Source organism: Cavia porcellus, unplaced genomic scaffold (genome assembly GCF_034190915.1).
Source record: "Cavia porcellus strain 051 isolate PalLab524CR breed Dunkin Hartley unplaced genomic scaffold, mCavPor4.1 scaffold_17, whole genome shotgun sequence".
NCBI classification, from domain to species: Eukaryota; Metazoa; Chordata; class Mammalia; order Rodentia; family Caviidae; genus Cavia; species Cavia porcellus.
The window spans coordinates 27,880,815-27,905,068 of NW_026947500.1; the positions used below are offsets into that span (position 1 = coordinate 27,880,815).

The 24,254-nt window shown below is 52.6% G+C and overlaps 1 protein-coding gene across 11 annotated transcripts in view; it reads left to right on the forward strand.

Moving 5' to 3' along the window:
* Positions 1–24,254, forward strand: part of Ano1 (anoctamin 1) — a 164,961-nt gene that overhangs the window by 115,950 nt on the left and 24,757 nt on the right. For 5 of the 11 annotated variants that reach the window (XM_063227673.1, XM_063227672.1, XM_063227670.1 and 2 more), the window contains 6 exons: positions 594–728; positions 4,310–4,470; positions 17,849–17,931; positions 21,052–21,063; positions 21,593–21,664; positions 23,546–23,623. In XM_063227673.1, coding sequence (XP_063083743.1) covers positions 594–728; positions 4,310–4,470; positions 17,849–17,931; positions 21,052–21,063; positions 21,593–21,664; positions 23,546–23,623 — 541 coding nt within the window. The remainder of the gene's footprint in view (positions 1–593; positions 729–4,309; positions 4,471–17,848; positions 17,932–21,051; positions 21,064–21,592; positions 21,665–23,545; positions 23,624–24,254) is intronic. The other 6 variants (XM_063227671.1, XM_063227677.1, XM_063227676.1 and 3 more) reach the window with 3 other exon arrangements.

Consider the following 24,254-nt stretch of genomic DNA (forward strand, 5'->3'; position numbering starts at 1 on the left):
GATCTGGGCACTTTCCATCATGTTCTCTATCTTCCCTGTAAATCCACCGTCTGGCCTAGCCCTGGCATCCTGGTGTTGTGGAGGGGAGGAAAAGAGCTGCCTTGGGGTTTTCCAGAGTTCAGAAGAGATCTGGAACCACCTCCATTCCCACGAGGCAGGAAGGAGGGCTGCCAGATTGGGCGGCACGTCCTGTAGGGACTTGCACACCAGCATTTGGCTCCTAGAAATCCATTTCAGCCAGGAGGTGCCGAGACACCAAAGACGACGAGTGATTGGTTCCCTTGGCACTTCCATGCCAAGTTCATTCCAGTTCTTACCCTGAGCGGCTTGGAGTGGGGCAGACAGCCTCAGGGGAGTCCTGCCAGTGTCACCGGTGGAGGGGCACCCACCTTCCCAGGGCACAAGGGAAGCGGGGCGGGGATGTGTGAGAAAAGCAGAGAGTACCCCACACCTGATGAGGTGCTCTGCTTCACGGGCAACAGAAGCTGTGGCCCCAGTTTGAGTTGCTCCTTGCTGGGGAGGGCAGTTGACAGATTTTCCCCTGTGGCATGGGATGATAGTAAGCATGTCTCTGGCTTTGTGTCTGGGTGTAGGAAGTATTTTGGGGAGAAGATTGGCCTGTACTTCGCCTGGCTGGGTGCATACACCCAGATGCTCATCCCTGCCTCCATCGTGGGAATCATCGTCTTCCTGTACGGATGCGCCACGGTGGACCAGAACATCCCCAGGTAGGCGGCAGCCCCTCCAATGGGGAGTCACATTCCCTTCCTGCTCCAGAGCCACTTCCCCTGTTACAGGGACAGAAGCCATTAGGATGCTGGCCTTCAGCCACCTCCTGTGCACATGCTCAGCCTCCAGAGAAATCCCGTGCCGGGCCACAGGCTGTCACAGTGAAGTGCTTGTGGCCATCTACACACGTAGGCATCCTTAAGGGGCATGGTCATCCTAGGGCGTGTTTTATATCCAGGGAAAGCTATAAAATGAATATCAGAGCCATTGTCACTTTAAAGTGACTGTTGTTGTCATCATCACTTGCCTGTTCTATTTAATGTTCGTTCACTATATGATAAGAAGATTCCCTGCACCATCATGTGGTCAGGAAGAGACACTGATGTTGGACACGTTGATGCAGGTTACCATGACAGTGAAGTCAACTCCAACTGCCCAGCCTGCCAAGTGACGCCTGCTTCTGTCACACCCAGGGCCATGGGAAGGTTGCCACAGCCACAGACAGTGCCATACCACCCATCAGGTCTTTGCATGGAGATCTCATGTGCCTCCTGCTAGTTAACTGGGGTTAGATCAGACAGCAGGGTCTCCAGGAAATGACCAAGGCCCCAGAAACCAGCCAGCTCATTCCTGAGTGCTGTTTCCCAAAGCCCATATCGCCCCCTGTATGCCCGTCTCCGTCTGCTGCAGCCACCTGAGGACTTCCGTGTGTGTGTGTGCTCAGGCTCTGAGCTGTCAGGGACTCCTTGCCAACCAGCATCTTCATGTTTGTCTGGCATCTTCCTTGTGTGCATCTCTGTGCCAGGGAACTGAGACCCTAACAAGGAATATGAGAAAGCCGAGCTGGCCGTATCTTGCAGGCGCTCATGGTCTCCAGAGACTCCCAAGACAGCTGCTCAGTGACTTCTAGTGATCCTGCCAAGTATCTCCAAAATGGAGCCATAGTTTGGAATATTCATCGCTATTTCTTATCAGTAAAAAGCCAGTGAATTTTTGGACTTGAGGAGAAGCTGGTTCTTAGCAGTCCAGAAAGACCATATCCGCTCAGTTATTGTTTAAATGCTGATGTAGGACATGAATAACACCTCAGATATTTCTCCCACCGAGTCAAAGCTCTACAGCCCCATCCAGTGCTATTTTGGTCCTAGGCAGGGGAAAGCTTGTCCCTTTGGTAGGGTGATGTGAGGTCCTCACCTCTTAGGTTTGATTAGGGTAAAATCAAAGACTTAAAGGACAAGGGAAGGCTGACTTCGTGGCAAGAGCTCAAAGGCTGAGGGAAATGGCAAATGGAATTCATCTGGGGAACCCCCATCTCCCTCCTGAGGGGAGGAAGCCCTGGCAGCCCAGGGTGGGGGCTCCCGAGGAAGGCCACCAGGATCCTTTTGATGGTGCCAGCTCTGCCACCTTCTGTCATGTTGTCAGACTGGCAGACAGACGTTGATGCCAGAGACAAAGCCAGTGCCCAGCCTGTCCCAACCCCAGCCACTGCCCAGTCAGTACCTCATATAGAAGCAGAAGACGTCTGGTCCTCCCAGAGTCCATCCAGCAGGGAGGCCAGTGTCCAGCATGGTACCGTCTTGCCATGCCACGCCCCTCCCACCCTCCCTGAGGAGTAGACCTTCACACTCCTTGTCTTTATGTTGGCTGAGTTAAAGCCAGCAGGACAAGGCTTGTTTTCTAACTGGTGGCCTTTGCACAGGAAGTGGTGGCAGGGAGGAGACAGGCCATCAGGCCTATATGCCCCCAGGCAAGTAGTCCCTTTGAGGTGCCTTTCACCCACAGTGCCCTGTGGGAAGGGCTTGGGACATCCAAGATGCCCCAAACATGCCAGGCACACGCGTTGGTTTGTTTCCTCCTCCTGGTGACCCAGTCCTTACTGACAGCATCTCCACTCAGCAGATGGGGAAACCGAGGAGTAGGAGAAAGAGGAAACATTTGAGCTGAGATTCAAACCTAGAGTGGCCAGTGCTAGAGGACACTTATTCCTACTGCCCATGGTGGCCGGTCCTTTTCCCCGCTCCTCCCAGGCATGTACACACGCCTCCCCAGATGCTCTAGGGCAGCGACCTTGGCTGCCATCAGTGTTTCCTCCATCTTCCCCCCTGCCATACATAGCACCGAGCAACGCAGTGTCGCACGTGTGCCATTCCGAAGCTACAGCTGAGCCAGGATGCCCCCCTCCTAGGCATGGAGCAGCATCTCCCAGAGCTGGTGGTAGATGTTTCTAAACCCTGACTGCCAGGAACCAGGTGTGATTCTTTAATAGGTACACACTAATCCAGAAATCAAAAACCAAAACAGAAAGCACCCACTTTGGCTGGGTTCCGGGTGACCATCTCACCCCTGGGAATGAGCCTCCTGCCTGAGCATCTATTTATAGAGCCGGATCTGGTCCAAGTTCACAGGAAGAGGAGAGTTGAGGGAAGGTCACGGTTGGAAGGGCTGTATTCTGGCCCCTCTTCCTCATTTTCCAGGAAGAAAGGCCAAACTGGAAACTAGAGGACTTGTCCAAAGGGACAGAGTATAGGACAGTCTGTCAAGCACCTGGCCCAGGCACCTGACCTCAACAGGGAACTTCGGTGGCCCCCGAGAGCAATTCTGTGCACAGGTTATGATGGGTCAGAGACCAGAGTTCAAATTCCCTTCTCTGGGCTCTTTTCCACATGGGCAAAGGTGGGGTTGTAATACAGTGCTTAGTCCTCAGGGCTCCTGTTTAGCGCCTGGGCCAGGGCCTCAGGTCTCACACAGTCCCGCCCCTGCATGCCCTGTGTGATTGCACCCGGATGGCTTGTCTGCACTGCCGAATGGAGCATTCGATGACTGGGTCCCCTGAGCTTGGACGTGCTGAGGATGTGTTTCTTCCACCCCAGCCTCCAGGAGAGTCCCAGCGGCCCCTCTATGTCTTTTGTGTGTCCAGCACTCCCAGATTATAGCTGTATAAGCAAGCTGAGCCACAGGGCAGCTGCCCACCGGGACAAAGGGAGCTACTACTGACCGTGCTCAGCCCAGAGCCTCGCCTGCAGATGGGCTCGGAAGCTCGTCTCACCCAGTTTCACTGTCTGCCTCCTTTCCCAGGCCCTAGCCACACGATATCCATGCAGAGACCTGATCCTAATTTCTTGAGCGAAGTTCCAATGGTGCCCAGTGATGAGAGGGAGGCTGTGGGAACGCTTGGCTCAGAGGCGGTGAGAACTCGGGCTGTGAGCGCCACTGCCCTGCGGTCAGCCTGGAGGAAGTACTCTTTCCCCTCCTGCACCAGGCAGGCCAGTTACAGAGCCCCATGACCCCGTGCCAAATGACATCACAGGGCCTTTATCAGAAACAGGAAGGATTTTAAGGCTGTGAGCTCAGGGCCTCACACTAAGCCTGGGGTCTTGTGGCCAAAGCTCAGGTTGGGGACAGCGTGAGTGTCACCTGTGAAGCTGGCCCGGGGCAGCACAGGGGGACCAGCGTGACTGAAGCCAGCTGATGTATCTCACTGTCTGCTATGGTGTGGACTGGGGGCCTTTGTCATCCCTGCCTGGCCCCAGGAGGAGTCCCATCCGAGTGACAGAGACTGAGGACCACCCTTGTCTTGCAGCATGGAGATGTGTGACCAGCGATACAACATCACCATGTGCCCTCTGTGTGACAAGACCTGCAGCTACTGGAAGATGAGCTCGGCCTGCGCCACGGCCCGTGCCAGCCACCTCTTCGACAACCCCGCCACCGTCTTCTTCTCTGTCTTCATGGCCCTGTGGGGTAAGCGAGGCCAGCAGTGCGTGGGCCGCCAGCAGTGATGTGTGCCTTCTGTCTGAAGCGTCCACAGTGGGGCTTGCCAGGGGTGCACCCAGGCTGGGGGTGGAAGTGACTGCCCCACCACTGGGTCTGTGCTGCATCAGGGTCAGAGTTATTCCAACCCTGCCAAGAGTCAGCTGCCCCTTGGGACAACCCAGGAGGGTCCTCTGCGTGGCCAGGGCTCTGCAGCCTTTCCTGCCACGCTGGCCATGCTGGCCATGCTGGCTGTGCTGACCGTGATCCCTGCAGGCCAGGCCCAGGGACCCTGTCTCTCCTTAGATCCTCACGGCCTCTCTGCTGGCTTTCTGTGCCTGTTGTCACATGAGGAACCTGAGGCCCGCAGAGTCTGTGACTATTCTGGGGTTGCGCAGCGAAGCCATAGGCATGTGCAAAGGCACACGTACAGACACGTGTACACTCGTGGTCCCCGGGTGCTCCAGAACAGTGGCCTGCACTCCCATTAGACTCTTCCTCATTTTAGTGTCCCCTTCCCCGACACAGAGCCTGGCATATACAGGGCAGCACATGTGCAGTTGTGAAGTAGATGTCTGGGTACCGTAACGGAATGAAGGAAGGAGGTTCCAAACCCTGCGCCCTGAACACTAGGCCAAGGCAAACTCTCCTCTTCTAGGGGATTCCCAGTCCCGTTTCCATCAGGCTTCCCACTTTGGCTTCAGGAGGCAGGAGGCCGGTAAGGGGTGGCTGCTGCGTGTCTGAAGGTGTTTCTCGTTAGCTGGTGGTGCTGGTCCTTCTCTGCAAGCAGGACTCATCACAGTGTTGGCCAACTGGGGACTAGGACTCAGGCAATGAATAGCCGTGATGTCCCCACCGATCCTTGGATTCTGGTCCTCTTCTCCAGAGCCTCTGGGCTAATAGGTGGGGCCAGGCACAGAGACAGCATAGGAAGGAAGGGTGGGAAGTCAGGAGGGCCTCCTGTGAGAGGTGTGAGGCCCTTGACTGAGCTCTAAAGTTGTGGCAGAAGAGCCACACAGAAAGAGGCCAGGAGGCTGCCCTGCTGGCTTCCTGCAGTCTCACTTGGGCTCTGCTGCAGGGCACAGTCCTGGGACTGGAAAGTGCCCCAGCTCTTTACCACCTGGATGCCCGTGGGCACACAGGCACTATGGTGCACTGAAGTTGACCACAGTGCATGGTTCTGTGTCTTGCTGTCTGTGTGACCTCGGTCCGTGAAGATCAGATGCACCCTCAGTGGAAGTAATGGGTCTCTCAAAGGTGCGTCTGAGTGCTGCAGCCCAGGCCCTGTGATTCCAGCGCAGGCTCCTCCTGATGGCTCCCCTGGGTGGGTTTGGGCCGGGAAGACAAGGCAGGTCTGCAGCCATCCCTGGATGGCTGTGGGGAGGGCCAAGCAGGCCTGAGGCTTAGGTGCTGGTCTGTGGGCTGCACGCCCCTGCCTGCCTGTCCTTCGGTGCCCGAGTCCACCAAAGCCCAGCATCTGCTCCAGAAGCTCTGTCCAGTCTGGGGCGTCCTCTGTTGATGAATGAGAGAATTTTCAGCAAGGCAGAGGAGGTGGAAGTGCTGTGCTTCACATCCATGTGGCCCTGATTTCCCACACTGGGCCCTGGTGTTGCTACCCCTGTGCAGTTGGGTGGCATCAGGTGAGCAGGGACCAGAGAACCTGGCCCGGCCTCACCTCCCACTGCAGCACTGGCAGAGCGGCCAGTGAGGGTGTGGGTCGGGGTCTCCCAGCAGATGCTGTATAATCAGCTCTCTCCGGCACCCACAAGAGAGCAGTCGGGGGCCTTTTGGGATCTCTTTTGCATGGGCTCCATCCGGTCCTTGTCCACACTGCAGCCCCTGGCACATGGGGCTAGAAGGCCAGATCCACCAGAGCATCTCCAACGGGGTCCCCAGCCAACTCTGCTCCCTCACTCAGGGTCCCTACTTCGTTGTGAGGCTGCTGAGCCAACATCGGCTGGGGGTCCACAGGGTGTCTGTGAATAAATGTGCATCTCATGGAGCCAAGCCACCCCGGCCACTAGGATACCATTCAGGGCAACCTTCCATGGAAAGCCAGTTCCCCAGTGTGCACTAAACAGCCCCCGGGGACTCCAGTTCCTGCTCTGTCACATCACCACCCCTTCACTGCAAGCTCTGATTTTCATCTGTAAATGGGCTTGAGACGAGATGGAATCATGGGTACACTGTCTCAGCAGGGCTTAGCACACTGCCTGCACTCAGCAAAATATGTCCTCAGTGCCACCGCATCACACTGGAGTGTCACAAGAGCTAGGTAAATCCTATATGAAAGTGCCCATGGTGTGCCTGGCGTGTAGGAGACATTTATCAACCAGTACTGATGGAGTGTGTCACACATCTGGCACCCTGGCAAACCATGGGAAGCAGAAACCAATGTATCCACTCGTCCTAAAAGCTCACCATCTAGGATTCCAAGGGAGCAGTATGTGCAAAGGCCTTGTGGTTAGGTGAGGCCCAGGGAGGGACTCTGGAAATGGGCAGGAAGATGCTAGACTATCCAGTAGACACCAAGGACATGATGCAAAGACCTTAGTGTTCTCACAAGGAGGAACTAGAGACCAGGGCTGTCTGCTCCCGAGTCCAAGATATTTTCCTGTCTGATGCCTGCAGCAAAGGCTGTGAACATGTGATTAGGACGGAATTAGCCCTGCCTGAAGCCGGTGGCTATGGCTTTCCCGGAGACTACTGTGAGCTCTGTGGAAGGGACTGTCGTCCCCACCTCGAGATGCACCACCTTCTTGTCTGCAGCAACATGTGACAAGAAGCCACTGTATCCCACAGCGGGCGGCAGAAGCAGCTGCAACAAAGGTACAAGACGGGCCACAGGAGCCTCACCCCGCCTCCCCTCCCTAGCCCTGGGAGGCCCTGAGTTTTATTTCTCAAGGAGCCCCTCAGTCCCCTGGTCACGACTTCTCCCCTTAAAGGGCCGCAGTGAAGAGTCCTCTGCTCACGCTCACCTCGCCCAAGCTCCTGAGTCCTCTGGAGATTCGGCTGGGCTGTGCTAAGCATTCTTCCTCTGTAGCACAGGCTGCCCTGGGGGTGCTGGCCCAAGTCCTGCCCTCCCCTGAGGCTGCCCCCCAGCCCTACCTCAGCTGTGGGAAGATGCAGACCCCTGCGGTGTCCCAGTCACATCCCCTGCAAACATGTCCACTGTCAAGGGACTGTCCACCCTGTGCTGGGGTTTCTGGGAGCTTGTGAAAGCCCAGATGGATCCTGAGCCCAAGGGTGTAGCTCAGAGGTGGAGCACACAGGTGACAGTCAGCAGCACCAAAAGCACACAGACTGCTGGGCACCACACGGGACCTGCTAAGTTGGGGCCCAGGGCCCTGGAATCTGCATGGTGAACAAGTGTAGAGCCTCCCGTGCCTGCTGGTGTATCTGGAGCTTCTGGCCCTTCTGTGGCCCCGTCCCTTCTCTTCCTGACCATCCCTCTGCCCAGATCCACCGCCGGTCCTTCTGCCTCACTCCCGGAAGTGGCTTCTGTTCTCCAGAGCCCAGCATTGCCCTCCCCATCTTTGAGGTGCCACCCGGGTCAGTGGCTGGAAACATAGAATGAGGTGTGACAAGGGACACGCTTAGGCTGAGCCTCCCCTGTGTGTACCTGGAGCTGGTGCTTCCGTCTTCCTGCTGGTACAAACTGGAAGTTGGGTTTTTTGTGGAGGACACACAGACAGGGTCCGAGAGATTGGGTTGCAGCTCAGATCACAGCTCTGTCTTAGCTGGGACCTCTGTCACTCTGGCTCCTTCACAACAAAGCAAACAGCCGCTCAGGTGGGCTGAGCTCCAGTGTGCAAGACTGACCCCCAGTGCTGGGTCAGGCGGGGAGTTCTGTGACCCCAGGGGGCTGATGAGCCACCTCAAGCCGCTTTCCCCAGCTGACGCCGGCCTACACCTGCCAAGAGGCAGGGGCAAGACGTGGACCCCGTTATTCTGGTTCCCGTGTTGCTCACTGACTGTGCCCAGCAGAAGCTGCTTATTCCTGACTCAGCTGCCTCAAATGCATCCACTTACCAGGAACAGCTTCCCCATCTATCTTCAAGAAACCACACCACCTCCCGATATAGACTGACACTTGTCAGAGCCTAGATTTAGCACTCTGCGACAGCCACCTCCGGAATCCCCGCACAGTCCCAGAAAGAGGTGCTGGTATTTTCTCTGATGAGGCCACCAAGACACAGAGAAGTTAAGTGGCATTCCCAAGATCACACAGCTAACAGGATAATCAACAGAAACGCAGCCTGGCCTGTCGGCCTCCCAGATCCTAGTGGACTACGCCCCGGTCACATCTCAGTGCCCTCTTGGGGGAGCAGGCATTTACTCAAAACCAGCAGTGAAGGGTACACAAGCAGAAACATCGCCCACAGGGATGTGATTGCGTTCGTTAAATTCGGGTGGGACACTGCCCTGCTTCGGTCCTCAGGGAGCTGGCCAGCACTGCTGCAGCCCTGGCCTCAGCAACCAAGTAGCTAGGGGGGTCTCGCTGATTTTAGGATTAGGGAAGGGGAGGCTGTGCCTCTGCCTCGGTGGGAAACACCAGTATGCTCATCTGTCAAATTCAGCCAATGTACCTCATTTTGGAGGAAAAAAAAGTCACACCACTCCCACGAAGCCCTTTGGAGAAAGGGAGCTTTTTAAGTCAGGACAGAAACGGCAGGCAGGGATGTGGAGGACCTGAGCAGGCTGGGGCCGTCCACCCCCGGCAGCCTGTGGGTGTGCGCAGAGGTGATGGTGATGGACAGGGCCCCTCCCCGCCCTCTCACACCGGCTGTCAAGGGCAATTAGCGCCGGGCTCCTGGGTTTTTTATTTTATTTTTTTTAAGCCCTCATTCAATTACTCATTCATTTCCCTCTCCGGGATCATTTTCCTGCTGGAGTCTCTTCCACTGACTCTTTTTCCTGCCCTCCAGCTGTTCCATTTCTGCTGCACGGCTGCACACAGCAGCTCCAGCCCTGTTCCTCTGAGAGCAGGGTCTGGATCCCCCGCTCCCAGCCCCTTCAGGTCCAGGTTTTCATCTGTACCCCCACCCCGGCGGGTCGGCCTTCCCCGAGCCAGCACTCTGCTCCTTGAGCCTCCCGACCGATGCTGCCCGGGATGCCTGGCATTTCAAAGCCTTAAATAAGATGTCACATTGTGCAGCTTTGAGTCCCATTGAGCTATTTGCTGAGATCAATTTTCTGAAATTATAGCATAATAATGGGTTTTCACCGCCTGTCAGTCCCGCTCAGAACAAAGGGACTTACGGGATTTCGGCCCAGTTGTGGGAAACCGGGGCGAGATGGTCCCAACTTGAGTGAGACATAGAAGGTGCGGGTGAGACCCTCCTGGGCTGGGCCCCACTGAGTCACCTGAAGCTGGGTGGGGACAGAGGAGAGTTAGAGTTCAGTTATCCTCAGAGATTAAAAGGCCAGGGGCAGGTCACAAGCACAGTATTCAGGGGATAAGTGGGAACACAGGGTGTCAGGTGTCTCTGTCCAGCAGCAAAGAGCCGGAGGCCTCTGTGCCCACCACGTATGCTGCAGGCTCAGTGTGGAGTGCACTGTGCCTCTGCCACTCCGGGGGACCCTGCCCTGCCTGCCAGCTGCCAAAAGGGGGTGTGCACTGAGCAGCCTCTTCCCTGTGCAGGGAGCAGTTATGAGGGAGGCTGGTCCCCCGGCTCCTGGGGGCTCTCAGTCGTTTCGGGCTGCCCTGAGCAGACCCCCAGCCTGGGCCACAGCCCCACACCCCCACTGCTCAGGGGTCCATGCGTACTAAAGGCTCGGCTCCTAGGGCACAGATGTCACCTTCTCACTGTGTCCTCACACAGCAGAAGGGCGTTTTGTAAAGGCACATGTCTCATTCACAAGGGTCCCATCTTCAGGACTTAGTCACCTCCCACAGGCCATCTCCTAGCACCTCCACTTTGGGGCTGAGAACCTCACTTTATGAGTAGGTTTGGGGGCCAGTGTACAGCCAGTCTATTAGAAACTATAATCAGGTACCACATGTAAGCTGGGCACAGGAGTGTGTGTCTGTATTTCTACCCCTTATTTCTGTAAACATAACTGAGCCAAACAAGTTATGCCCATGTATCATTTCCACACCCTGGATACCAGGTTCCTTTCTAGAATTCGTCCTGGCAGAAGACGCCCTTGTGATCATTCTAAGACAATTAACTGCGTGCATACTCTGGATTCAGTGCCAGCTGCCTCGCTGTATGACTTTGTGCAAGTCACTTAACCTCTCTGTTTCTATGTTTCCTCATCCATAAAGCGACACGCTTTATACTCTATCTGGCTTATATCCTTAAGGAAAATACATCTGTGCAGAGTATCCATCCAGGTGTGGACCCTGGAGTCAAATGGTGTTAGGTTGAGATCCCATTTGGGCATAGCGTGTAGCCGGGAGCCTCTGTCCTGGTTTGCACCTATGAGTGGAAATCATCTCCCCTGCACATGATGCTATGAAGATGGTACTACCCAGCACCCATAAATTGCTGGCACCATGGAGGGCTTAGGCACCATGCCATGTAATGTGCCAGGTAGTGTGGGAAGATTCTGAGCACTTCCGGGGCACAAGCACCGCCCTCTTGGGCCTCTCCCTGAAGATGAGGCTTTGCTGCTCGGGGCAGCTGAGGTCAGGAGAGGTGCATGGCTGTGGAGAGGAGCCTCCCAGAGCTGGTGGAGCGGTGGGGACATGGTGAGCGAGGCAGTGACAGCCTGTGGCTTCCTTCTAGGGTGCAGTGCTGGTGGCCCCCAGCAGGACTTCTGTGTCCATCTTCACGGCATCCGTGGGATGTCTGCCTACGTTTATGCACTGCAGTGATCAGCTCAGGATATTTAAAGTTTATCAGTCATCTCCAACACTTAACATTTCTCTGTGGTGAGAACATTCCAGATCTCCCTTCCAGTGATTTTAAATAAGACCATGCCGTACTGTTGACAGTAATCACCCACCTGTGTCCTGGCCATCCAGAATCCATCACCTTAACCATATGTCCCCACACCTCCTCCTCTACCCTCCCCAGCCTCTGGTGACTGAGACTCCATTCTCTGCTTCCATGAGCTCAGCTCTTTTAGCTTCCACATATAAGGAGATCATGTCATGTTTGACTTATTTTACCCCACATCGTTATGACAAGCTCACCCTTGTGCTAAAACCGTTTTATCCTTTTTTCTGGCTGGATAGCATTCCTGTGTGTGTACCGCATTTTCTCTGTTCACCTGTCCACTGATTGACATGTTGGTTGATCCCATGTATTGCTGAGTAGTGCATCAGTGGCAGGGTGCGGATCTGCCTGACACACTAAGTTCCTTTCCTCTGGATAGCTCTGCAGGCCTGAGATGGCCAGGTCATATGGGAGACCTCTTTAATCTGCCCAGGAACCTCCCTGCTGTTTCCCATGGTGGCTCTGCCAATGCACATTGCCACCAAAAGTGTATCACGGGCCCCTTTCTTCCCCATCCTCACCTGCGTTTGTCACTGTCGTTTTGAAAATCGCCCTTCTTCCTGGAAAAAAGTGAGACCTCACTGTGCCTTGGGCTTGCTGTTCTCTGACGATTCCTGAACATTTTTCATGTGTCTGTGCCTTTCTTTGAGACGCGTCTTTTCAGATCATTTGCCCATTTTTTTCAATCAGATTTTTTTCCCGAGGAGTTATTTGAATTCTTTGTTTTCTGGATAGTAGCCTCTTGTCAGCTGAGTAGTAGGCAGCGATTTTCTCGCATCTGGTAGTTGTCTCTTCACTCTGCTGATTGGGTTTTTGGTGCGTGTGTGTGTGTGTGTCTGGGTCTGTGATTCTGTGCAAAAGCTTTTTAGTTTACCGCAATTCAGTTTGTCTGTTTTTTGTCACCTGTGCTTTTACATTGTTGTCTAAAGTAATATTTGCCTAAATCCCCACTGGGCCCGGTTTTTGGATAATATCCATCCCCTCCCACCCCTGCTCTGCTCTGCATCATGGGGACCACACTTCCCGGGCTTCCTGTTGTGTCATCTGCTTTCTTATTGTTGGGAAATGATATATGACATCCACAGCTTAGAGGAGGAGAGATCTACCATGGCTCACAGTTTCAGTCCAAGGTGGGAGCAGTGTGGTGGAGAAACAGGGTGGCGGAGAGATGCTCCCCACCCCAGGGACCACTTCCAACCAGGCCCCGCCTGCTCACAGCATGTTGTCTCTGAGCTCAGCAGTGGATTCATCAGCTCTTGTGCTTCAGCCCTGCTGCAGACATGCAGGATTTGGGGGGCCAGTGTAGATCTAAATCATAGCGCCTGTGTTCCCCCTTCACTATGGTTTTTTTTTTTTTTTCACACTGGCTAATTTTTTTTTATTTAAGGAGAAAAGAAAAGAAAAAAAACAGTGAAGGAGTACAAGTTATACAGATTTACAGAAGAAAAAATGCGCAGTAGGAAACCACTAGTTAATGGATTACATATTGCCATCTTAGAAATAATTGTTCAAGTCACAAAATTAAAGCTTGTAGAGTGGACCTTCCAACAATGATACTGCAAACAGTTCTGTTCAATGATCCAATAAAACTCTGTGATATCATTTTCTATCTTATACACTTAAATATACATGCAGTTATATAGTTTAGAGCACTTTCTTTTCCTCTCTTTTGTACAGTGACTATTACACATTTTGGGTTTCATTGCTCCCACGGTTCTTATTGCTTTTTTGGAAGAGAGTAAAACCAAATGTGACATAACAGAACAGAATCGGTCAAGTCAAAAGGGTGGATATAATAGATAATATAAAAACATAATACAAGGTGATCAACAATGGTTACCATAATGCCTCCCGCTATTTCTAATAGAATTGCCTATATCATTAGTTGTAATACAATTGAACAAACCAGTAAAGAATAAAACCGACAAAACCAAAACATTGGAGATATTGTAGGTCTTCAAAAGTAGATAAAAGTCAGCGAGAATGGGCGTTATAATGAATCTCATTATCTTCTCAGCTGATGCCTAAACTTTCAAACCTGATACTATCCAGCAAAACAGAATAGAGGAACCTCAGTCAAAAACAAGATGGTGAGAGTAATACAGGGCTTCAAATCGAGATAATAGAAAGTCAAAGTGGGTTACTATATTATATCCTGCTATTTTTTTCCCTTTAATTAAACAGATAAAAATAAAAAAGTAAATAATGGAGTGGAGATTGAGAAAAAAGAGGGCATAACAGCAAAACAGGGCAGATCAAAACATAACCATTTAAGCAGAATAGTGTTTCACCACCAGATATTTCCGACCCAAAAGTAGTTACCATATTAACTCTTTCCTTGAAGTCCTTGAGTACAACTTCGTATACTGTAGCATTAAGTATATCAAAACAATGTAAAACCATTTAAGAGAATGACAGCATTATAGAGTATTTAGAATCGACTAACAGAAAATGAACAATGGTTTCTGTATAATCTCCTTGTCTTTAAAAGGTTTTTGCTTATACTATCATACATAATAAAATCCAATAAGATACAACCTGTTTAGACCATTGGAGACAGAAGAACAAAAGCTAAATGAGACTTCGAAACAAGATGGTACTAAATCAGTATTACCTATTAAGATGTCATTTTCTCCAAAATAGCTGTTCCTATCATCCAATCTTCTCTGTTTCATTTCTGTTGAGCTCTTTTTCTGTCAGTAGCTGTCAGTTTGTCTTCTTCATTTTGTTCTCTGCTCCATTCGTTGTGGCCTCCCCGCCACTATTTCTGGGTTCTTTGTATTTTTCTTTTTTTAGAATATCCTGCAATACTTTCTGTAGGGTTGAATTGGTGGTTGCAAATTCCCCCAGTTCCTCTTTATCCTGGAAGCACCTCGTTTTTCCATCAATTTCCAGGGACAGTTGTGCAGGATATCTCAATCTTGGCTGGAGATTATTATCTTTCAAAGCTTGAATTATTTCCCCCCATGCTCTTCGTGATTTGATAGTTTGTGAAGAGAAATCTGCTGTAATTCTGATGGGTGTTCCCTTGTAAGTAGTCTGTTTCTTGTCTCTTACAGCTTTTAATATTCTGTTCTTGTATTGAATTTCTGGAATTTTTATTATTATATGCCTGGGTGTTTCTCTGTTAGGGTTGTAGGTAGCTGGGGTCCTGTATGCCTCATACATCTGAGTATCTTTACCTTTTGCTAAATTAGGAAAATTCTCCTGGATTATTTCTGTGAGTAGCTTTTGTAGTTCACTTGTTTGTGTCCCTACTTCTTCTTTTATGTTCTTAATCCTTAAGTTATGGCTCCTCTTATCATCTTCTTGTCTTTGTATTATTGCTGTTTGTTTCTTTGTTATTTTTAAGAAGTTTTTCATTTTATTCTCCCATATTACAAGTCTGCCCTCCAGCTCAGATAGTCTGTCCTTAGTTTCTTTCAAGCTGTTATGCCAGTCTTGGATAGACTTCTTAATTTCTTGATAGTCCCTTTGAACCTTCTTCACATACTCAATGCTTTCTCTGTTTTCTCCATCAAGCAATTCTCCCCTCTTTTTCTGTTCTTCCATTCCACCATCTGTTTTTTCCTGGGTGGTGCTTAGCATTTCTCTAACTATTCTGCATACTTCTAGCTGCAGGTCGTTGATAACTTCATTCCTGAATTGGTCTATGAGGCTCTCTATATGGCGCTTAATGAATATTGGTGCGGTGTCCACTATTGCCTGTTTCTCAGGATTGGGGGCCGAGGAGCCTTTTTTGTTGCTTCCCTTCCCCATATTTTCTGTTCCTTATAAAATGCAAGCTTACATAGGAGGCCCAGCTTCCCTGCCTGTCAGCCACAGCCTGATCAAATTGCGCTGGCTAGTTGTTCCCGCCCACCGCTGCGCACCAGGGAGTCGCGGAGGAGGCAGCCTACGCGGGAGTCGGTCGCTCCTCCGGGCCACCGTCAGGCTCTGGGATCTGGGTTAGGCCAGCCTAGGGAGTCCGCCAGCAGCGTCACGCAGGCCAGGCACTTTTCACCAATCCCGTCCGAGAGGGGAATGTGTGGCTGGAGTCGCCACTGCGTTCTGCTCTTACAGGACTGCCAGAGCCCAGAAAGTCCTCCGCTGGAGTCAAACTGTGGTAGGGGGTCAGTTTCTCACTCACCTCGCCACCAGTCAGTTTTTGTGTACACCTCCTTGTCCATCCTGTTTTCGACTCCATTCTCAGACTCCCGTTCCCAGAGCTTCTGCGCGTCTCTCCTTGCCGAGCCACTTGTGGAGGCAGTCAGCCGCCGGGCGGCGGGAAACCCAAATCGCGGTTTCCAATGGCGCGGGGTCGAGCCTCCACACCGAGTCTTTTCTGTTCCTATTTTAGCGCCAGGACTGCATTCCAAGTTGGTTTCTCTCAGCCCAGTTCGTTCCTGAGTCAGCAGAGCATATCTCTACCGGTTCGTGTCTCCTTAGTCCGCATCATTCCTGGCCTCTGAGCCGAGCCTTTCAGAGAGCCTCCCGTAGTTGCTGTTGTCTGTCCGCCATGTTCTCCAGGAACCTTTCACTATGGTTTCAACCCCGGTACCCTATGGGGAGCTCAGGGTGCATCTCCCCACCTTCCTGGAGCATCCTTCTCAGGGACTGTGCCTTCCTGCCTCTGACTGTCACAGGGAAGCCTACTTCATGATTCTGGATTCTTTGGCTTTGGAGACCTCCAGTCACTGTCACCACCCACTCCCTGGCACCAGCTTCTCACCGCAAAGCCCTGGGGTCTCGCCATCACCTGCTTGGCTTCTCAGCTCTCCTGTCTCTATGGCCAGTTCCCAGGAGGAAATGAGCCACCCTTGCAGCCACTATACTGACCTTGCTGTGCAAAAGGGCAGGAGCGTGGTGAAGAGGGTGTATCCATGCAGACCCAGCCTCTGGGAGCTGAACCCAGAGCTTCAGAGCCACTCTCTGCCAATTCCTGGAACACTTGGTTGGGGACCTCGTTCATGAGCTTTTACTGGAGGTTCAGTTGCACATATTGCTTTATTTCTATTGTGGTACCACTGCTTATCAGAGAAGCCACTTGATCCCTCCAAGCCTAGGTTTTCTTCTCTGTGAAATGAGGAAACAGGACAGGGGCCATCATGGAAGACAACGGGGACTCCAGGAGCAAGACAAATGCAGTTACAGGTGCTGTTTATATTCCATGCTATGATGAAATGCCTGAGGATCACTTTATGAAACAAAAAGCTTCATCTGGGCTCAAGGTTCTGGAGGTCTGAGATTGAAGGCCGGCATCTGGTCCTGCCTTTTTCCCAGCAGAGTCCTGAGGTGGTACGGGGCATCATATGACAAGAGACTGCAGCACTCATGTGTGTGACTGTTGGTCTCTCTGTCTCAGAAAGCCATCAAGAGTCATTTATGGGGCTCCACCCATCCTGATGACCTCATTATATCCTAACCCTCTCCTTGCAAATGCTATGCTTGGATTAAATTTCCACCCTTCTAATTCCTCACAACAGGAAGTAAATTTCAACACAGGAAGGCTTAGGTGATGCTCCAGCTATGTCCAAGCCATTGTGGGTACCATGAGATGCTGGTTTCCTTCTGATTCTAAGAGGACCAGTCTGTGGCTTCCTAGATGTAACAGTCAGCGTTTCAGTGCTGGTACAAAGCACCTGACATACACGACCTTGAGGAGGAAGGTTTATTGCTTCATGGTTTCTGAGGTGCTAGTGCGTGGTCCTGGGGCAAGGCAGAGCATCAGGGCAGAAGGGTGTGGTGGAGGCAGGCAGGAAGCAGACAGAAGGAGAGAGCAAGAGAGGTCGAGGCAGGGACAGGACAGACCCTTCAAGGTCACATCTCCAGTATCATATCCTCTTTCATCCTTCTGGGCCCAGCTCTAACGGCCCACCCAGCCCTGAACTGATCAACAGAGGAAGCTGCTGAGAGGTTAGTGCCCCAGGGTTCAGGGAGCTCTCCAGGCTGCTCTGAACAGGCTGCACTGGGATCAAACCCTCAGTATGGGAGTCTTTGGGGGATACTTAGTGTGTAAACCAGAAGGCGGAGGAGGTGGCAGTGAGCCACTTTGTCTGCCGGGAACACAGAGCAAGTTGTCACCAGTGCAGGCAGACCCCTGTGTGGATTCATAGCTTCAGTGGGTGGCCCTGGCCCAGTATTGATCATCTGACCTCAAGATCCCTGCTGTGACCCGGAGTCCCTAAAAGCAATGGCACACAATGGTCAAAGCCGTGAGGCCTGGCCACCCTACTCCTTGCTGATGTGGCCAGGGGTGATGGCCCATGCCTCAGTGTACTCATGTGTGAAATGAAAGAACATCGATCCCTGCCTAGTGGGGTCTGTGGAGGGCTGCACAGTTGATGCATGTGGAGATCCTGGCCCATGCTCTCCTGGTGGGGCCAAAAGAAAGGGTGTGATAGCATCTGGCTGCCCCTGACTGATTTTCCTTCTGCCCACAGCCGCCACCTTCATGGAGCACTGGAAGCGGAAACAGATGCGGCTCAATTACCGCTGGGACCTCACGGGCTTTGAGGAGGAGGAGGTGAGTGGCTGTGGTGCTGTCCCCTGCCCCCGCCCACCCCATCTGCCCACTACCCCGCTACCTGTTTGGGCCTCACATGGAGGCTCTAGGTTGTAAACACCCCTGGCCCGAGGCAAGGCCACTCCTGTCCACTGTGGTACCCTTCGCCCTGGTCCTTCAGATGCCCCCACTGGCAGGGTGGCTGCTCCATGCACCTCCCCCGTCCATTTGATTGTGATGTTCCCATGGACCTGCCCTGCGCTCTGGGGTGGATGCTAAGCCTCACCATGCTGACCACACTGCATCTGAGTGCAGCCATGTGTGGGAAGTAATCTCCACTGTCCATGGGTCCCCAGAGGTGGACAGGAATGCCCTCTCCTCCTCGTCCTGGGTCCAGTTACAGTTGGCCTTGGCTAAGGTGGGAGACAGAACCAACAAGCAAGGGGGACCCAGTCACATTCCAAAACTAGGGGCCCTCGGTCACTGGTGGCCATAGAGATTCTTGAATCTTTCTAACTGAAACAGCAACAAGGGAATCTCTCCCCTAAGCTTCCCCTCATAGCCATCCAGCAGGAATGGCCTGCAGGGTGAGTGGAAAAGCAAAGAAGCTGGAGTTACAGACCTGTAATTTGGGCTTCCAGCTACTCTGGAGGCTGAGGCAGGAGGGTTATGGATTTGAGCCAAGCCTGGGCAACTAACAGTAGAGTGTCCCTGAGTTTGATGTCTAGTATGAGAAGAAATGGGAGGAGATGCAGAAAGATATAGAATGAGGCGAGAGAAACAAAGAACTAGGTGTGGTAATGATGGAGCAGTTAATTTTATATAAATCTGAGGTTTGGTTTGGTTTGGTTTTGTTGGTTTGGTTTGGTTTTTGAGACAGGATCTCAGTACAGGCTGGCCTTGAACTCACTATGTAGCCCAGGCTGATCTCCAGCTCATGGAGATTCTCCTGCCTCAGCCTACCAAGTGCTGGGATTACAGGTGTGTGCCACCATGCCCGGCCTAAATCTGAGTTTTTGTCTACTAAATTGAAGAATAAAGTCACAGCCAAAAGGAAGAAGTTAGGGCAGTGTTCATTGGAAGTAATAAGACAAAAGCTCTTGGTGGACACCCAAGAAAGAATAAGTCCTCATCTTCTCCTCTTATTTTAACTTTCATGTTTTGTTCGTGGGTTGTGTTTTATACTTTTAAGCTCAACTAGCTGCTTGAACTAGCTCTTAACCCAGTGGGCTATTTTCTTTTACCTAGTCAACACTATCTGAGGCTAGTCTCTGTTATAGTGGATGCCTGTAATCCCAGCCCGCTGGGAGGCTGAGGCAGGAAGATTGTGAGTCACACTCATTCTGGGCAGTGTAGTGACTTAGGCTCCAGTTCAAAATTTAGAAAATAAAATAAAATGAGCTAGGGATGTAGCTCAGACCCAAGAATCAAAAAGGAAAAAGGGAAGGAGGAAGGAAGGAAGAAGGGAGGGAGGGAGAAGGGAGTATGGTCCCCAAAAAGCATCTTGGCAGAGTACCGGTGGCTGCACACCCGCTTCCATTAGGGCCGTGCTGTAACAGGGAGGCGCTCCCAAGTCTCAGCACCGTGTGACATCAGCGCCCATCCTGTCTCCTCACAGTGTCCTCACCACCACCAGCCAGAGCCAGTCAGTCACAAATATGTGGCTCTGCTGGGGACACGGTGTGCTGTGTCGGCTCCAGGAGGGCAGCGCTGTTAGCAGATCAGACAGAGCCTGCTGAGCAGGGTTACAGGTCAGGCTGCAGAACTTCCACTGCTGACTTGACCAGGGCCAAGATGCTTAACGTCGCTGTGCTCCAGTACCCTGGCCTGGCAAACAGGCGGGAGTTAAGGAGCCCTCCTCAGTTAATGCGGGTAAGGGGTCCTCAGTGGGTCAGCAGAGCAGGGCCCAGCACCAGACAGTGCCCGTGACGGGCCACCTGGCTAGCCACACCTGGGCCACACCTGTCGCCTGCCCATAAAACAGTCTCAGCTCCCTTCCACAGCCTCTGTCAGCCTGTGTCACAGTAGCCAGCTTGAGGCTGATGTGACTGGTTCTTTGGCTCACAGTTTTTTGTTTTTGTTTTTGTTTTTGTTTTGTCTTTCTGAGTCAGGGTCTTGCTACGTGGTTCAGGCTGGCCTTGGGCTCACTTTGTAGCCCAGGCTGGTCTCAAACTCGGACCAATCCTCCTGCCTCAACCTCTGGAGTGCTGGGAATATAGAAGTGCACTACCAGACCTGTCCAGCAGGCTTACAGTTCTTTAGGGGCAGATCCCGGGCAGAACCCAGAGCCGCTCCGCTCCTGGTGGCCAGGGTTGGGCCAGCCTTCACCTGGGTGGGCTGTTCCCTTGTCGCTGTTTCAATTTAAAAAATTCAAAGAGATCTAGGCATGGTGGCACACAGCTGTAACCCCAGCTACTCAGGAGTCTGAGGTAGGTAGGTCTCAAGTTCAGTTGCAACCTGGACAACTTGGTGACTTTATGAGAACTTGTCTCAAAATTTTAAAAAAAAAAAAAAATGTTAAAAGGGCCAGGGATGTGGCTCCATGGTAGAGCACTTACATAGCATGCTTGAAGCCCTGAGCTCGGTCCTCAGCACCACACACATGCACACACACAAAAGATTCAACTAGAACAAAAAGTCAAACAGAACCAAGAATAGCCATGGTGGTCTCTTTTTAGAAATCGGATTACAATGTCCTTGGCATGAAGTCCCCGTGCCTGGGGGAAAGTGGGAGGGAAGGGACCCATCAGGGTCCCAGCCCACAAAACAGGGCTTGATTTCATGGCAGGGAGCACTGGCCACAGGACCCCCAGTGACTGGCACAAGTGCCCTGTGGTGAGCCCCCACACCCACCCCTGGACTGTGTGACCTGGGTTTTCTCACACAAAGCATAAGGAAACTGAGTCCAGCCTGGCTCGCACTCAGGAATTAACAAAAACTTCACCGCTGTGAAACCAGCAGCCTGCAGGGTCATCCAAAGTCACAGTGACCCCACCATCGCCCTCCCTTCCCTGTCACCTGTACCCAGTCTCCATCCTGGTTTTAAAGAAAACAGTCTTTAGAGGATGCGTCCCTTGTCTGAAAAGCGGTGTGATTAATGAAATCTTTTTGTTTTTGTGTTTCCTCTTCTGGTTCCCGAAGGAGGCGGTCAAGGTTTGGAACTTTTTGTCACTCCTCTGTCTTCCTACAGCCTATCCTCCCAGAAGCAGGACCTCTGCCACACCTAGCCCACCTGTTTTCCACCTCGCAGCTCCTGGTGGCTCTCCCGGGCCGGGGTCTCTGCTTCTCCCTCCTCTAACCCCTCTTCCGTTCCAGCGCCTCCGCTGACCGCTCTGGGCTGCCCGGGGCCTGGCGCCTCTGGGCTGGCTGTCCCGCTTGCTGCACCACTGCGTCTCTTCCCCCGCAGCTTCCACGGCCTGCTCTCGGGGCCAGTTCATGGCTGGTCCTCATCCTCCCAGGACCCCAGAGCCACCTGGGGCTGGGGTCCCAGCCGGGGAGTGTGCTGAGCCCGTGTCCAGCCAAACACGGAGACCTCAGAATTGGACTTGTGGCAGGCAGCCCGCCATGAACTAGCCCTGCAGGACACCCGCAGCACAAACATGGGCTGGTTGCCATGTGCCCACGCAGAGGAGCTCACACCTGCTGTGAGCCGGGCCCTGTTTGGACTCAGTGTCTTTCACAGGATCATCCCAGGGCCGAATATGAAGCCAGAGTCTTGGAGAAGTCGCTGAGGAAAGAATTCAAAAACAAAGAGGTACGGGGTCACTGCCAGCCAGTTTTTCCAGCTGTAAAGCGCCGTGTGTTGAAGCATAGACCGGGGTCAGCAAACACTGTACTCAGCAGCAGTGTAGACCGGGATTGGCTTATCAAGCTATAGTCCAGGGTCAGGCTGGATAGTAACTATTTCAGGTTCTGGATGCCTGTACTCCAGCTACTCAGCTCTACACTACAATGTGAAAGTGGCCATGGTGACGGGTAAACAAATAGGCCTGGCTGTGTTTGTTCCAATAAAACTTTATTTACAAAATCAGGAAGGGCTGACTAGGCCCAAGGCCTGGCGGTGTCAAACCCTGATGTGTCCTGTGGGAGATCTCACACTTCAGTACAGCAACTACCTGGCTTCAAGTCTGCATGGTGGTGCATTTAGCATCGACCCTGCCACCCTGTCTGTGTTCCACACTGAGCAGTGAGATGAAAGGGTTTGTGACCTGGGGTCCCGGAGCAAACAGCCAGGCCTTTGTTTCCCTCACAGACTATGAGAAAGAGAGAAAAAAATGTGCTTCTTGCAGTGCACTTGAGGCTACCTACTGTGTTTTTATAACGAGTTTCCTTCTGTCGCCAACCTCTTGTCCAAATTGAAGCTGTTTTCAATGCTATATTTTCACATGATCTGGGATAAGCAAGGAATTCCTGGGCCTGGTTCACCTCTCACCAAGCTGGAGAGGTTCACCTTGGCTCTGCAGGATGAGGAATGTTGGGAACTGTTCTTCCTGCTCCCAGACTGTCCAGTCTACCTCTGGCACTGGCCAGGACAAACTCCCTGGCCTCTCTTTCCTTGTCATTATGTCGTGTGTACAGAGCTCGCTGGTACCAAGGGGCCAGAGGTCATAGTCACAGAATCCCATCTGGGGATGAAGGCGGGTACTCCCAGCTCCTGTAATGTGACAAATATCAGAAGTCCAGGCCTCCTGCAGCTGGGAAGGAACTTCCCTCCCTCAGTGTGCCCTTCAAGGGTGCGCAAGCCAGAAACGTCACCCTAAAATAACAAGGCTATCTGTCCAGTTCTACCTGTCACATTGTACGTGCTCCTGTCTGTGCACAGCTGGCCATTGTGGGTCCTTGGGCAGCATCCTCAGCTCCACATCTGGGTTGAGATGTCTCAGAGGTTGGCATACGGCCCCTGGGACAGTCACCCTGTGGCTCTGAGGTGGTTCTTGGTGAGCTCAGATGGGTGTTTCACTCCTTCCCAAGGGGCAATGGCTCTTGGCAATACCATGGCCACTTGATACAAGGGAATTCAGGACGGAGACACAACAGGCTGGAGTCTGGGGGTGCAGAAGCTGCCTCTCGTCCCAGGACTCAGTTTCAACTCTAGCTTTGAGTTCAGCTTAGGTGTCAGGCTTATTTTGCAGACTGCTGATGGTGGTGAGGCAGGTCCCGTCTGTTTCAAGAGGGCCTGGCCCTTCCTTTCCCGCTCTTTGATGTGGCTCCCAGCCACTGCTTCTCTGGTTTGGATCTTTCCCCAGCTATGGCACAAAGTTGCACCGCGTCCTTGGTGTAGTAACGGGTTCTGGATGTGGCTCCTTCCTGCCTTTCTGAGATGCTCATGGTGACGGAGCTCTGTCTCTGACGTGCTGAACTGCTGAAATCTCAACTGCTGTCTGTTGAGATGGAACCCAGTGGGCCCAGAGGGGAGGGCGTGCTGGAGTCTGTGTTCTGGAATCTTCCAGCTCTGTCACCATGACCTTCCTTGCAGCCGCGCTTTTAGAATGTGGGTCTCCTGCCCCTTCTGATTTGTTTAAAACACCCAGAACTGGAGTTGGCCCTATAAGAGCACATACTCCAGAGGCCCCAGCCTGGCCCGAGGTCAGTGTGCCTTATCCTGCCTCAGCCTCTTTTCCCTGCCTGCCCTCAGAAGCGCCGGCATGTTCCGGAGGAGTCAACAAACAAGTGGAAGCAGAGGGTTAAGAGCGCCATGGCGGGGGTGAAATTGGTACTTCCGTGTCTCGGGGCAGCGTGCATCCTGACCGTGCAGACCTCCAAGTCCCTGTGGCTGTGCACTGCCCCTCTGCCCTGTGTTCTCCTAACACTCACGCCTGCCTCCTTTACCTCCCGCCACACCCCAAGAGCACTGCCTGTGTCACTGTGTCCCTGCATGGCTGTGGTGGATCCCATGTTGGGGGAGCTCTGGTTCACTGGGGCTCCTGAGCCGTCCGTGTCACAGCTGCCCATGAGCACCTCGTGGTGTCCCCACTAACACTTGTCGCCCACCCCTGGACAGGGTCTGTGCCAGCATTCCATGACCCAGGAGTGTGTCTTCTGATTGCCAACCACGGCCCCACTTGAAACATCCTGAGTCACTGACCAGCTCCTCCCTGAGGTTCCTGCAGACCAACTGGCCCTGGCTCCAAGAGCCTTCCCAAGCCACATGTTCCCACAGTTCCTGTTACTGTGCAGTAGCCAGCATTTTAACGTGTAATGCTTGTGGCTTGTTTGACTCATTCAGCAAAAGAAAAACAACTGTTATAGTCTGGGTGGTGAATGGCCGAACACTTGGCCCTGTAGCCTGAGAAGGGAGCCCTGCAGTGGTAGAAGTGGATTTCAAATGCTGGCTGCTCCCAGAC